Source organism: Nerophis ophidion, linkage group LG11, assembly GCF_033978795.1.
Source record: "Nerophis ophidion isolate RoL-2023_Sa linkage group LG11, RoL_Noph_v1.0, whole genome shotgun sequence".
NCBI classification, from domain to species: Eukaryota; Metazoa; Chordata; class Actinopteri; order Syngnathiformes; family Syngnathidae; genus Nerophis; species Nerophis ophidion.
In genome coordinates, this window is record NC_084621.1 from 240,754 (window position 1) to 256,439 (window position 15,686).

Consider the following 15,686-nt stretch of genomic DNA (forward strand, 5'->3'; position numbering starts at 1 on the left):
CAGACCGTCTTAAAAAACGGAATGGAATTTTAAATTTTTCTATGAAGGATAAAACACTGAATATTGACAACATATGAACATCACACCCCCTCTCCATCGCCATATTTTACAATCTCGCAATACGCGACAAAAATGCGACAAACAGCGAAATATGAACACAAAGGGTAAAAATACAATATAATATGTAACTAAGCTTTAGAACCTTGTTGTGAAAATCTCCTTATACGTCCGTCCCTGACATCCACATTTCAGGCTGACACTCAGTGGAAAAGATCCCCACCCACACTGCTTGGTACCTACTCTGAGATGCTGTGACAAGGGTTACCATAGTAACTAATTAGGTTACCATAGTAACAGGTGTATCATGCATAAGCGCAGATTGCAACCATTGAAATACTTTGTATAGTTGAAGACTTACGCTCATTTGAAAACATCACTGCACATCATAATGGCAGCTACACTTTCCTTCTTAAGGATCTAAAACAATTATTTGGGAATGTCCAGCGGGCCAGATTGAACTACCTGATGGGCCACATGTGGCCCCCGGGCCTTAATTTGCCCAGGTCTGATTTAAACAGAAATATGTTATAAATGTTTATTTACGTACTTTAATTGTTTCCAAACGGTGCCTGTGATACAGTAGTAAGATGGCTGATCAAACAAAACAGAAGTCATCATCATGGAGCCACGAGCTGCGGAAGCTAGCTCTCCAATCAGCTACACTGATTCAATAACTCCACGCTGACCTTTTACTGATTTACTGAGGAATGTGTGAAGCTGGAACATTACAAAAAGAATGCCTTTGTAAATTAAGAATACTAACAGACACTCATAGATGTGTTAGCACAATAGCTAATGCTAACAACACTAGCATCATAACATTTCAATAGCACATACAAATATGCATTAAAACCATATTTGCCAATCCTCCTAATTTTCCCGGGAGACTCCTGAATTTCGGTGCCCCTCTGGAAAATCTCCCGGGGCAACTATTCTCCCAAATTTCTCCCGATTTCCACCGGGACAACAATATTGGGGGCGTGCCTTTAGCGTCCTCTTTCGCCTGAAAAGGAGACTATTATATATGTCTCCGTTAGTTTTATCTATAACCCATAAAGTAGGCAGGCACATAGCTATTTCTCAGCGTCTGTTTATTCCAGCCAGCACGTTAATACACTGACACACAACATCAGGATTCCCATCATGCTTTGCTTCAAAACTAGTAATGTCCAAAAACATAACAGAGACAAAGCAGAAGAACGAGGAAGAAACCTGGCGATGACGAGTAAGAAGAAGAAGTACGCTTGCAAGTTCCAAAATGATTGGAAAAAATTATTACAGTTCATCCAGGACAGCTCGAAGGGATATATATATATATATATATATATATATATATATATATATATATATATATATATATATATATATGTATGTATGTATGTATGTATGTATGTATGTATGTATGTATGTATGTATGTATGTATGTATGTATGTATGTATGTATGTATGTATGTATGTATGTATGTATGTATGTATGTATGTATGTATGTATGTATGTATATGTATGTATGTATGTATGTATATGTATGTATGTATGTATGTATGTATATATATGTATGTATATATATATATGTATGTATATATATGTATATATATATATATATATATATATATATATATATATATATATATATATATATATATATATATATATATATATATGTATATGTATATGTATATGTATGTATGTATATGTATATGTATATGTATATGTATATGTATATGTGCACTACCCAAAAACGCCCAAACTCCCAATTTGGGAGGTCTCAGGGTTGGCAAGTATGATTAAAACACTTCTACAGACATCACACATTGGACAGTTGAAATAGTCAGCATTGTTTAAGTTTTACTGTAAAACTTCCAAACGTTGCTTGGGGTGGTGAATGAAGAATCCGTACAAGTAAAAACGCTATGGATGATTAAAAAACAGGCCATCACTTGTTTTTCCAGGTCAAAGCTTTAAACAGTTGCAGGCATTCACCTAACTGCACCTCCAGTGAGCAATCTTGTCCAAAAGACGGCACCATAGAACAGACCCTCCACACCATTCAAGTGTCTTTGCACGTATTTTAATGAAAACTATTTACTTTATGGCCGTCAGCGAAGAAAAATCCTTAAATTAGCCGCATCGTATTATAAGTCGCAGGGTTCAAAGCGTGAAAAAAAAGTAGTAGCTTATAGGAATTTACTGTACTAATCAGGGCAAACTTGATGTGAGCCAACAGCGACTACATACAAATGATGATCCAGAATTTGATATTGTAAGAATTACTCATATTCTTCACGCAGACACAAAAAAAAAAAGGAGGGCACAGATGATCTTTTTTTTTTTTTTTTGCAATCTTCGGTTCTAAGTTGAATGTCAAAGTTCAGCTTGAGTCCACAACCTTCTACTCCACTGTCAAGAGGCATGATTGAAAGTATTGAAAGTAAACAGGTTTTTAAAAGGAAAGTCATATTTTATCTGAGTCTTTAAATTACTTTGCTTGTTGACGATTTTTGTTTGGTTTTGTATTGTGTATATTTATATGGTAATTATCATTATGTGACTGTAAATTGTTTGCTTGTTTTCTTATTGATGCGTTTATTTTTTTGCATTGTGTAGTTGTAATTATATGCTTTTACTTGTAATTGCATTTAGTTTGTGGACCCCAGGAAGACTAGTGGGTTGTTGTGGCAAAGATCTAATCAAAAACAAATAATGTAGAACAGCGATTCTCAAATAGTGGTACGTCAAGGAATTACTTGATCCAAGTACAGTGTTTATTTGCATATACTCAAACACAGTGTTACTGTTCAAACGGTTACAATTGCCAAAAATATGAAATATACTTGTAAATAAAACCTCTGCCTTGTTTTTAATAAATACTTAGGCCTACTACGCTATGGTATTTTAATGTTGGTCATTATGGTGGTACAGCTTTTTCCGAGGTGATACTTGGTGAAAAAAGTTTCAAAACCACTCATCTAGAATGACTTAGGTCTTGTAATACTAATGTCATTAATATTACGCTGGTCACGACATATAAATGGATTTCTGTTGGTGGTTTTTTTGTTTGTTTTTTAGTGGCGTTTATGAGTGCAATAGAGGACTGTCTTTACCCGCATTATTTGCTACCTCATACTGGCTGTATATTACAAATTAGAATGCATAGAAAAAGATATGTGACGACATATAGATTATGAATGATAGGCACAATTCTCCAAAAAGTACAGTTTCCTTTCCCCAAAAAAGTGCAGTTCCCCTGAAAGCTTGAAATGAGTCTGATCCAAGTGATGTGTTTAGGTGTGTCTGACCCTAACTGCCAAGCGTATGGCAAAGAAGAACTGCTTGGTGAAGAATTTGGAGGCTGTAGAGACTCTGGGCTCCACCTCCACCATCTGCTCCGACAAAACAGGCACCCTGACCCAGAACAGGATGACCGTGGCCCACATGTGGTTCGACAACCAGATCCACGAGGCCGACACCACAGAGGACCAATCTGGTCAGTGTGGAAAAGGCCGACAGGGGTCCAGGCGCCGCTGCCGCCCGACAAATTAATTCACGACGTGACTTCCTCCTCCAGGTGCCTCGTTCGACAAGAGCTCCGTGACATGGCAGACTCTGGCCCGTATCGCCGCTCTGTGCAACCGCGCTCAGTTCAAGGCGGGACAAGACTCGGTGGCCATCCTCAAACGCGACGTGGCGGGAGACGCCTCGGAGTCGGCCTTGCTCAAGTGCATCGAGCTGTCCTGCGGCTCGGTCAGGCAGATGAGGGAAAGGAACAAGAAGGTGGCCGAGATCCCCTTTAACTCCACCAACAAATACCAAGTGAGTCAAACTGTTGATGTTACACCCCTAAAATACAAGGTTTCATCATCATCCCAATCAACTTCTTCTCCTTTAGCTCTCTGTGCATGAAACCGAAGACCTAAATGACAACCGCTACCTGCTGGTGATGAAGGGAGCCCCCGAGAGGATCCTGGACCGCTGCTCCACTATCATGCTGCAGGGCAAAGAGCAGCCTATGGATGAGGAGTTAAAGGAGGCCTTTCAGAACGCTTACATGGAGCTGGGAGGACTCGGAGAGAGAGTATTGGGTAAGGATCCAACTGGGTGGAAAATTCAATAAAAAAGTAAAAAAAACTCCACTATACCAAAATATTTTGGTTAATATTATTGGAATATTTGTCATATGTATTATTTGTATTTTTTGTCATTTTTCAATCACATTTATTTTACGATTTTGACATTAAAAATTGCTTTAGAAAAAGTGTCCTGGCCAAGAGGTAGCAGTGTAACCACAGCAATTAGTCAGAAATAATAAAAACACATTCTTTCACTTCCTCACAGATAAAGTGAACAAATACAACCACAATAAAAGAAGGTTAATTAACACAATTGCCGATAAAACAAAACTGACCGATTGATGATAATATGACGTTTCTTCCTCATGGATTCGATGTCACCTCATAATACTTTGTTATGGCACTTACATACAATCCCAAAATAATTACAATAGCAGAGTGTCTGTTGGGATACATTGTGGTCGTCGACAGTCATGCAATTCTAGTTTTATTTATTTCAATAGCTACAAAATATAATATATATATATATATATATATATATATATATATATATATATATATAATAACCCCTCAAAAGTATCTATTTAAGGTAGTGCCACATGTTTTATTTTGAATATAATTACTTATTTTTAATCCTTAAAGTATTTAATAAATAAACATAGTAGCATATTTTTGGATTCCACACTTGATTACTCTTACATGTTATAGCTGGGTAAAACTAAGGTAGTGCCACATGTTTTATTTTGAATTGTATTTACTTTTTATTCTTAAAAGTATTTAACTTTTTTTTTTTTTTTCAAACATATTAGCATATTGTTTAATTCCACACTTGATTACTCCTACACATTATAGCTGGGTAAATCCTCAAAAGTATGCCACATTTTTTTTATTTAAAATGTTTTATGTATTGATATATTTTTATTTTATTTAAAAAAATAAAGTTTTTAATAACAACGATGTAATAACTTAAAAACTGTTTGTAAATTCCACACTCAATTACTCCTACAAATATTAAAATGTTGTACGTGTTTATTCTGATACATAGCAAATATCAAAAATAAAATGTTTAAATCATTAAAGTTTTGTTTAATTCCTCACTTAAGTTTTCCAAATAATTTAAAGTTTAATTAGATTATAATTATAATATTTTTTATTTATAGATATATTTTATTTTATCATACTTCCCGGATTATAAGTCGCACCCAATACATTTTAGAAGAAGAAAAATATTTTTCTATATATTAGATGTAGCAGACAACAAGCTGAAGATATGTACCTTGTGAATAGTTCTTTGCACAGGACATTTATGTCACTGTTAATTGTCTGTAACACGGCAGTAAAACAGCTGATCAAACAAAACAGAAGTCATCGTCATGGGCCCACCAGCTGTAGAAACTAGCTCTCCAATCAGCTAAACAGATTCAATAACTCCACTGTGACGTTTTGGGGAATTTACTGAGGAATTTGTGAAAACAGATCAATACAATCTAGGGACGAGGGTTGCAAATTAGCCTACGGCTAGAAATCTTATGTAATGGGACAACAACAATTTAATTGTACTGTCCCCGTCAAATAAAAAAAATAAAAATGCCATTTTAAGTTTAAAATACTAACAGACACTTGTTAACGTGTTAGCGTATTAGCTAATGCTAACGAAGCTAGCTTCATTACATTATGATAGCACCTACTGTACAAATATGCATGAAAACACTCCTACAGTCATCACACATAGGACAGTTTAGTAAGTATAAGCAGCTTTGCTTGTACTGTAAAAATGAAAAACGTAAGAGTAGAAACGCTGTGGATAATTTTCAGACGGAACATCACTTGTACTTCCGGTTGAAAGCTTTAAACATCAGGAAACACTGTAAAGGTTCACCCAGCAGCACCAGCAGTGTGCACTGTAGCACAAACAATAACACACCTATTCAGTGTGTTTGCTTCTTTTGTTTTCAATCTATTTACAATTTGTCCGGGGCAGCAGGGGGACTGCGTGGGTTCCCTCTGGGTACTCAGGCTTCCTCCGACCACTAAAGACATGCACCTGGGGATAGGTTAATGGGCAACACTAAATTCTCCCGAGTGTGTGAATGTTAATTTTATCTGTGTTGGCCCTGCAATGAGGTGGCGACTTGTCCAGCGTGTACCCCGCCTTCCGCCCAAATGCAGCTGGGATAGGCTCCAGCACCCTCAGGACCCTGAGAAGGACAAGCGGTAGAAATGGATGGATGGACATTCAGGCTATAAATTAGTCGGACCGCTTAATAAGCAGCAGGGTTAAAAGCATAAGAAAATAAGTAGGGGCTTATATTAACAGTCCTGAGTGTTTGATGAATATAATAAAACATCTTGTTACTAAATATAAAAATGATTGAAAATAAGTAGGGGCTTATATTAACAGTCCTGAGTGTTTGATGAATGTAATAAAACATCTTGTTACTAAATATAAAAATGATTGAAAAATACAGCTTTTAATACATATTACAATGTTTAATTCCACTAAAGTATCCATGGTACTGACAACGTTGAACAATTTCCCACATTTTATTTCAAATATTAATACAATTGTGTACATATAATGCTTGTTTTTCCCTGCAGGCTTTTGCCAACTGATGCTCCCAGAGGACCAATACCCAAAAGGCTTTGCCTTCGACACGGATGACGTCAACTTCCAGACGGACAACCTTTGCTTCATTGGCCTCATCTCCATGATCGACCCTCCTCGGGCTGCCGTGCCTGACGCTGTGGGCAAATGTCGCTCTGCTGGTATCAAGGTGAGCATTTTCAACCCAAACACAGCTAAAGTCTCCGCACGTCAAGCAGAGTTTCTTTATGGCGTTTGCTCACTTTAGGTCATCATGGTCACTGGAGACCATCCGATCACAGCCAAAGCAATCGCCAAAGGTGTGGGCATCATCTCTGAGGGCAACGAGACAGTTGAGGACATTGCTGCTCGTCTCAACATCCCGGTCAGCCAAGTCAATCCCAGGTAAGTCAAACTACTCTTTCGTATGTGCAAACTCTTTAAAGGGGAACATCACCACAATTTCAAAAAGGGTTAAAAACAATAAAAATCAGTTCACAGTGGCTTGTTTTATTTTTCAAAGTTTTTTTCAAAATTTTACACCTCCCGGAATATCCTTAAAAAAAGCTTTAAAGTTCTTGATTTTCAATCAATCAATCAATCAATCAATCAATGTTTACTTATATAGCCCTAAATCACTAGTGTCTCAAAGGGCCCTATTTGCGATGCGACTGTCCATTTCCCTGTGACGTCACACAGTGCTGCCAATACAAACAACATGGCGGTTACTACAGCAAGATATAGCCACATTAGCTCGGATTCAGACTCGAATTTCGGCGGCTTAAGCGATTCAACAGATTACGCATGTATTGAAACAGATGGTCGGAGTATGGAGGCAGATAGCGAAAACGAAATTGAAGAAGAAATTAAAGATATTGAGCAAATAGCTATTGACGCTATTCAGCCATAGCATGGGTGTACCTAATGAAGTGGCCCATAGCATGGCTGCCTTATTAGCATCGCCGGTAAAATGTGCGGACCAAACCATCAGGACTTTGGCATCTTGTGACACTGGAGCAACTTAAATCCGTCGATTGGTAAGTGTTTGTTTCGCATTAAATGTGGGTATCTAGTTTCAAATGTACATACAGCTAGCGTAAATAGCATGTTAGCATATTTTAGCGTAGCATGTTAGCATCGATTAGCTGGCAGTCATGCCGTGACCAAATATGTCTGATTAGCACATAAGTCAACAAACTCACCTTTGTGATTTCGTTGACTTTATCGTTGCAAATGCATCTGCAGGTTATCCATACATCTCTGTGCCATGTCTGTCTTAGCATCGCCGGTCAAATGTGGAGACACTCTGGTACATTCAATGGGGGTCTGGCGGCAGATTTCTTGCCAGTGGTGCAACTTGAATCCCTCCCTGTTAGTGTTGTTACACCCTCCGACAACACACCCACCAGGCATGATGTCTCCAAGGTTCCAAAAGTCAAAACGGAAAATAACAGAGCTGAGACCCGGTGTTTGTAATGTGTTGAAAATGAAAATGGTGGGTGTGTTACCTCGGTGACGTCATCACTAAAAGACCGATAAACAGAAAGGCGTTTAATTCGCCAAAATTCACCCATTTAGAGTTCGGAAATCGGTTCAAAAAATACATAGCCTTTTTTCTGCACCATCAAGGTATATATTGACGCTTGCATAGGTCTGCTGATAATGTTCCCCTTTAAAAGACCAATAACGCTTATGTCGCTACTTGCAGGGATGCCAAGGCTTGTGTGATCCACGGCACCGACCTGAAGGACCTTTCCCAGGATCAGATGGACGACATATTGAGGAACCACACTGAAATTGTCTTTGCCAGGACTTCGCCTCAGCAGAAACTGATCATTGTGGAGGGTTGCCAGAGACAGGTTTGGATAAAAATGATTATGTTTTGTTATTTCTACTCTATTTTGAATGAGTTGTAAGTTGTGACTGAAGTCTGAAATATGCTTTTTGCATCACATAGCTGGCTGGCTCCTCCCCTTCCAAAGCTGACGGGAGATCTTTACTTTCCCATCCCAAAAAATGTAACTTCGCGTCAGCAGTGACGCAGACTGCAGAGCTGTGTTTGATCGGCTTTGTTAGTATCCTATTTTTCGGACTATAAATCTTTTCATTTTCTCAAAAATTGACAGTGCGCCTTATAAACGATGCGCCTAATGTACCAAATAAATCTGGTTGTGCTGCCAAAGATATTTTATTTTGTACATGGTGTAATGATAAGTGTGACCAGTAGATGGCAGTCACACACAAGAGATATGTGTAGACTGCAAGATGAGGCCAGTAAACAACACCAACACTTTAAATGTTCCATTGAGAATGTAGAGCATTACAGAGGGCGCTCAAAAATTTGTCAAAATGTTTTAGTATGACTTTGGTAAGCTATGAAGCTTGATGGATTGTGGGAGCATTACGGCTACCGTAGTCAAAGGAACTGTGCTTCAACAGTATTTACATGGTGTGTGTATAAGGACCGCAAAATGGCACCTTTTAGCAGACAAATAATCTGGCGTTTTGTCTTGCAATATTATGCTAAAACAACTTTTCTTACCTTCTGGTGCTTGCTGATCTGTATTAGGGATCTGTATAAGTCCTGAAAATGTCAGTGCTCCGCCATTGTAGTCTGTGACAACATAGTCGATAAGCTTCTTCTTTTTCTCTATCTTTTTGTAATGGGGCATTTATATTCCGCTGTTGCCATTTGTAGTATAAAGTAGAGCGTAAAGTTCTCACTTATATCTGTCAGTAGACTCACTATGCTAGCGCTAAACACTACTGGTGTAGTGGCTTTACAAAAATGTACCCATGGAACTAGTTATTAGAGGGTTTTGGTCGGACGCTTTTCACGGAACACATTTCCAGCATTACATGTTATGTAGACCACAAAGAAGTGTTTGAAATTTAGAAAAGCATTTAAAATATAACATCTTTAAAGTGTCTTATAACCTGGTGCGCCTTTTTGAAAGAAAATAGACCTGAATAGACCGCCTCGTCGGCAGTGTGCCTTATAATCTGGTGCTCTCTATGGTCCCAAAAATACGGTACATCATTTCTGGGTTTTCCTTCCCGCCATTCACTTACCCTCCTGGGGGTTCGGAGCAATGTGGACAATAAAAGTGAGCGTTGTTTCAAAATGATTAGTTCCAGCTCCAACAACAATGTGAATGTGAATAGCTCGTCAACAAAAGTTGTGGTTGCTGACTCAGGAAAACATTGCCCTCCAACAACGCTTTGGAAGAGACTTTTAAGTCACACGTCATCCCCCTAAAAGGGCAATAAACTAATCAAGACGCCAGCAGAGGGGACGTAAATGATGTGACGCAAGAGCATGTTTCAGTTGGTGTATATATATATATATACACACATCTATATACGGTATATATATATATATATATATATATGGAGCGGTATAGCTCGGTTGGTAGAGTGGCCGTGCCAGCAACTTGAGGGTTGCAGGTTCGATTCCCGCTTCCGCCATCCTAGTCACTGCCGTTGTGTCCTTGGGCAAGACACTTGACCCACCTGCTCCCAGTGCCACCCACACTGCTTTAAATGTAACTTAGATATTGGGTTTCACTATGTAAAGCGCGTTGAGTCCCTAGAGAAAAGCGCTATATAAATATAATTCACTTCATGTATGTATGTATATTGATATGTATATATATATATATATGTGTGTATATATATATATATATGTATGTATGTATGTATGTATGTATGTATGTGTGTGTGTGTGTGTGTGTGTGTGTATATCCATCCATTTTCTACCGCTTATTCCCTTTCGGGGTCGCGGGGGGCGCTGGCGCCTATCTCAGCTACAATCGGGCGGAAGGCAGCGTACACCCTGGACAAGTCGCCACCTCATCGCAGGGCCAACACAGATAGACAGACAACACTCACACACTAGGGCCAATTTGTGTATATATATATATCTATATATATATATATATATATATATAGATATATATATATATATATATATATATAGATAGATAGATAGATAGATAGATAGATAGATAGATAGATAGATAGATAGATGTGTGTGTGTATATATATATATATATGTACTGTATATACTGTATGTGTCTATATATGTGTGTGTGTATATATATATAGATGTATTCATACATCTATATATATGTATGTATATGCATATATGTATGTATATACATATATACACATATATACATGTGTGTGTGTATATATATATGTATGTATATGCATATATGTATATACATTTATACATACATATATACACATATATACATGTGTATGTATGTATATATATATATTTTTTTTTTTTTTTTTTTTTTTTTTTTACTGATTTGTGTACAAATATTGTGGTCCTTTTTTAAACAAATTTGATTAATCAGGATGAATCCAAATTCCTTATTGTGATTAATATTATTAACATATGTATCATTTGACAGCCTTAATATATATTAATTTAAATGGGCTTCACGGTGGCAGAGGGGTTATTGCGTCTGCCTCACAATACGAAGGTCCTGCAGTCCTGGGTTCAAATCCAGGCTCGGGATCTTTCTGTGTGGAGTTTGCATGTTCTCCCCGTGAATGCGTGGGTTCCCTCCGGGTACTCCGGCTTCCTCCCACCTCCAAAGACATGCACCTGGGGATAGGCCCCTCCCACTTCCAAAGACATGCACCTGGGGATAGGCCCCTCCCACCTCCAAAGACATGCACCTGGGGATAGGTTGATTGGCAACACTAAATGGTCCCTAGTGTGTGAATGTTGTCTGTCTATCTGTGTTGGCCCTGTGATGAGATGGCGACTTGTCCAGGGTGTACCCCGCCTTCCGCCCGATTGTAGCTGAGATAGGCGCCAGCGTCCCCCGCGACCCCATAGAGAATAAGCGGTAGAAAATGGATGGATGGATAAATGAGGCAGATCACCTCACTTGGTCATTGAGACCAGTGTGTGCGCTCCTGCCCTAAAAGGACTGAGTCAGATGAGGTGAAGTGAATTATATTTATATAGCGCTTTTTCTCTAGTGACTCAAAGCGCTTTACATAGTGAAAGCCAATATCTAAGTCACATTTAAAGCAGTGTGGGTGGCACTGGGAGCAGGTGGGTAAAGTGTCTTGCCCAAGGACACAACAGCAGTGACTAGGATGGCGGAAGCGGGAATCGAACATGCAACCCTCAAGTTGCTGGCACGGCCACTCTACCAACCGAGCTATGGCGTGCAATACCGTTGAAGGGCAGCAGAAGGTGCCAGCGGTCTATTAAAGGAGGCCTCATCCCTGCTGTCGCTCTCTGCACTCCCAGGGTGCCATCGTGGCTGTGACAGGCGACGGCGTCAACGACTCCCCTGCGCTGAAGAAGGCCGACATCGGCGTTGCCATGGGAATCTCAGGCTCCGACGTGTCCAAGCAAGCTGCAGACATGATCTTGCTGGACGACAACTTTGCCTCCATTGTCACAGGAGTGGAAGAAGGTGAGAAGACTGCACAACGTCCAGAGTTCCTCCTTTCTTTCAATACTTAGTCATCAATGCTTTCAATACCCTCAGGTCGCCTGATCTTTGATAACCTGAAGAAGTCCATCGCCTACACCCTGACCAGCAACATCCCCGAGATCACACCCTTCCTCTTCTTCATCATCGTCAATATTCCCTTGCCGCTGGGCACCATCACCATCCTCTGCATCGATCTGGGAACTGACATGGTGCTTCTGTGAAGGCAGACTCCATCTTGCGGCTCCACGTGCTATAACTGCGACATCTTCTCTCAGGTGCCTGCTATCTCCCTGGCCTACGAGGCTGCCGAGAGCGACATCATGAAGCGCCAGCCTAGGAACCCATTCAGGGACAAGCTGGTGAACGAGCGCCTCATCAGCATTGCTTACGGACAAATCGGTGGGTGACGTCTCATTCGGTTTCGGACCATCAAGGCAGGACAAGTTCAAATCTTTTTGGTTCTTTAGGTATGATCCAGGCGCTCGGTGGCTTCTTCGCCTACTTTGTCATCCTGGCCGAAAACGGCTTCCTGCCCTCTCACCTTGTGGGCATTCGCCTCAACTGGGACGACCGCGCCGTCAACGACTTGGAGGACAGCTACGGCCAACAATGGGTAAGTAAATCCAACACCTTTCTTGTGTCTCCAGGTCTGTGCTCACTGGCCGTGTTTCTGCTCCAGACGTACGAGCAGAGGAAGATAGTGGAGTTCACGTGCCACACCGCCTTCTTCGTCAGTATTGTGGTGGTGCAGTGGGCCGACGTCATCATCTGCAAGACCAGGCGTAACTCTGTCTTCCAGCAGGGCATGAAGTAAGTCCAGCAACGTCATTCTCCCAACGTCAGCTGCGTTGCTGCTCTTTAACGCCAACATCTCATCCAAATAGGAACAAGATCTTGATTTTCGGCCTGTTCGAAGAGACGGCCCTGGCTGCCTTCTTGTCCTACTGCCCAGGCATGGACGTGGCCCTCAGGATGTTCCCCCTAAAGTGAGTATCCTCTATCCTCCTCTAACACACACACTCCCCTTTTATGCTAACCCTGCCAAATAATGGCTTATAGTGCATACCATATTTTCTCATTTAGTGGCCGAGTCAGCCTTACATGTTGCATGTTTTTGGAGTGTGGATGGAAGCCGCAGTGCCAGGACATAAACCACTTTAGTAACCAGTGCCTTGATTGAAATAACATTAACATTTCTCATAATAAACAAGAATCAAATCATTATAGTTGCATACTATATGAATATATAATTCTTCAAGGCAGTATCCACTAACAAACGTGTCCGCATCATTTAGTATATTATATATATATATATATATATATATATATATACAGTATATATGTATATATATATACAGTATATATATGTATATACATATATATATATATATATACAGTAAATAAATATGTATATATATATGTATATACATATATATATATATATATACAGTATATAAATATGTATATATATATATATATATATATATATATATATATATATATATATATATATATATATATATATATATATATATATATATATGTATGTCACACCGGCTGAAAATGCATAATAAAGAAGGAAACATTTTTTATATACGTCACACTGGAGTATAAGTCGCATTTTTGGGGGAAATTTATTAGATAAAATCCAACACCAAGAATAGACATTTGAAAGGCAATTTAAAATAAATAAAGAATAGTGAAGAAGAGGCTGAATAAGTGTAGGTTATATGAGGCATAAATAAGCAACTGCTATGTTAACCTAACATATTATGGTAAGAGTCATTCAAATAACTATAACATATAGAACATGCTATACCTTTACCAAACTATCTCTCACTCCTAATCCATAAATCCCATGAAATCTTCTTCCTCGATGTCGCTTCTAAACAACTCTGCCAACTCCAAAGGTATGCGCCGCTTCCTCTTGTCCTTTTCTGCTGCATATTTCACTACGTCCAGCTTGTAATCTGCACTACATGATCTCCTTTTCAACGCCATTTTTGTTCAGCCCTTCTCACTTTTTATAAGTTACCGCCAACGATGAAATGATCCATTTTTTTAGCTACGGCAGTAGCATATAGCAGTTAGCGTCACATGACCCACAATGCACTTCTGCCATGACCCTCCCCCGCCAAATTCTGATTGGTTGACGTGTGTGTGAAGATTGCTGACATTTTCTTCATCTCTTCGGCAAATGAGATAAATAATATTATTTGATATTTTACAGTAATGTGTTAATAATTTCACACATAAGTGGCTCTGGAGTTTATGTCGCACCCCAAAAAAACTGTGACTTACAGTCTGAAAAATACGGTAGTTCAGTGAGCGTGTGTGTTGATCTTTTGTCTTGGCTGCATTTTTCTTTTGTTGCACCATGAAAATGGAAGGTTGTCCTGGCAGGGTCATAGAAGTAAATACTGTGTTCATTTCAACTCACAATTCATGGTCTTGGACCTAAATTACTCACCTTGTCCACAAGAGGGTCGGAAAGGTTGCAAGAAAAAAAGATTGCCAGATATTTAAGCGTAATTGGAAATGAGCCGGCGGGCCAGATTCCTTATCAAACTGATGAGGTCTCCCAGAGAGTGGCAGGTGCCAAGTGCTGCTTGCGGCTTGTCATTTTGGGAAGTGAAGTCAATTATATTTATATAGCGCTTTTCTCTAGTGACTCAAAGTGCTTTACATAGTGAAACCCAATATCTAATTTGTACATTTAAAGCAGTGTGGGTGGCACTGGGAGCAGGTGGGTCAAGTGTCTTGCTCAAGGACACAACGGCAGTGACAAGGATGGCGGAAGCGGGAATCGAACCTGCAACCCTCAAGTTGCTGGCACGGCCACTCTACCAACCGAGTTATACCGCCCCCCCTGACACCCTAAACCTAAATAAATATGTTGAACCTTCTGTGTCTCATCTTGTGTATTTGCAGACCTTCCTGGTGGTTCTGTGCATTCCCTTACAGTTTCCTCATCTTTGTTTATGATGAAATTCGAAAACTCCTCATCCGCAGGAACCCTGGAGGTAAGTTGCTTTTTAATATTTTCTTGTTTGTGTGGATAAATTAGTGTTGTCCCGACACCAATATTTTGGTAGCGGTACTGCTACCAAAATGTATTTCAATACTTTTTGATACTTTTCTAAATAACAGGGGACCACAAAAAAAATGCATTATTGGCTTTATTTTAACTGCTGTTTGAATGTAGATCTTGTTGACCTCAATACTACTATTGTGACTTTCAAAGTTCAGAACCACAAGCTGCCTGGATGTTCACAAGTGAGATTCAAACCCAGAGAGAATCTCTATGACCTCAGAGGTTCAACTTTCTTTCAGAAAGCAAAAACAAGAACCAGCTTAAAAAGTAGATGTGTTTCTGTTGGAGGAGTCGAACTGTGGAACAGCTTGGATGATTCCTTCAAATGTTCCACTTCCAGTCACACATTTAAAAACACTTTAAGACCAATGTCTTGAAAAAAATATATCACTCTTGTGATTAATGTTAATTA

The 15,686-nt window shown here is 39.3% G+C and overlaps 1 protein-coding gene across 3 annotated transcripts in view; it reads left to right on the forward strand.

The window, feature by feature from the left end:
* The window catches only part of LOC133561486 (sodium/potassium-transporting ATPase subunit alpha-3), a 60,300-nt gene that overhangs the window by 42,700 nt on the left and 1,914 nt on the right, over nucleotides 1-15,686 (forward strand). For 2 of the 3 annotated variants that reach the window (XM_061914773.1, XM_061914774.1), the window contains exons 9-22: nucleotides 3,347-3,545; nucleotides 3,627-3,871; nucleotides 3,948-4,140; nucleotides 6,727-6,902; nucleotides 6,981-7,117; nucleotides 8,421-8,571; nucleotides 11,991-12,159; nucleotides 12,235-12,389; nucleotides 12,456-12,579; nucleotides 12,648-12,793; nucleotides 12,860-12,990; nucleotides 13,065-13,166; nucleotides 15,112-15,203; nucleotides 15,425-15,686. The exon at nucleotides 15,425-15,686 is cut by the window's right edge and continues 522 nt beyond it. In XM_061914773.1, coding sequence (XP_061770757.1) covers nucleotides 3,347-3,545; nucleotides 3,627-3,871; nucleotides 3,948-4,140; nucleotides 6,727-6,902; nucleotides 6,981-7,117; nucleotides 8,421-8,571; nucleotides 11,991-12,159; nucleotides 12,235-12,389; nucleotides 12,456-12,579; nucleotides 12,648-12,793; nucleotides 12,860-12,990; nucleotides 13,065-13,166; nucleotides 15,112-15,203; nucleotides 15,425-15,651 — 2,247 coding nt within the window. In that variant the 3' untranslated portion in view covers nucleotides 15,652-15,686. The remainder of the gene's footprint in view (nucleotides 1-3,346; nucleotides 3,546-3,626; nucleotides 3,872-3,947; nucleotides 4,141-6,726; nucleotides 6,903-6,980; nucleotides 7,118-8,420; nucleotides 8,572-11,990; nucleotides 12,160-12,234; nucleotides 12,390-12,455; nucleotides 12,580-12,647; nucleotides 12,794-12,859; nucleotides 12,991-13,064; nucleotides 13,167-15,111; nucleotides 15,204-15,424) is intronic. The other variant, XM_061914775.1, reaches the window with a different exon arrangement.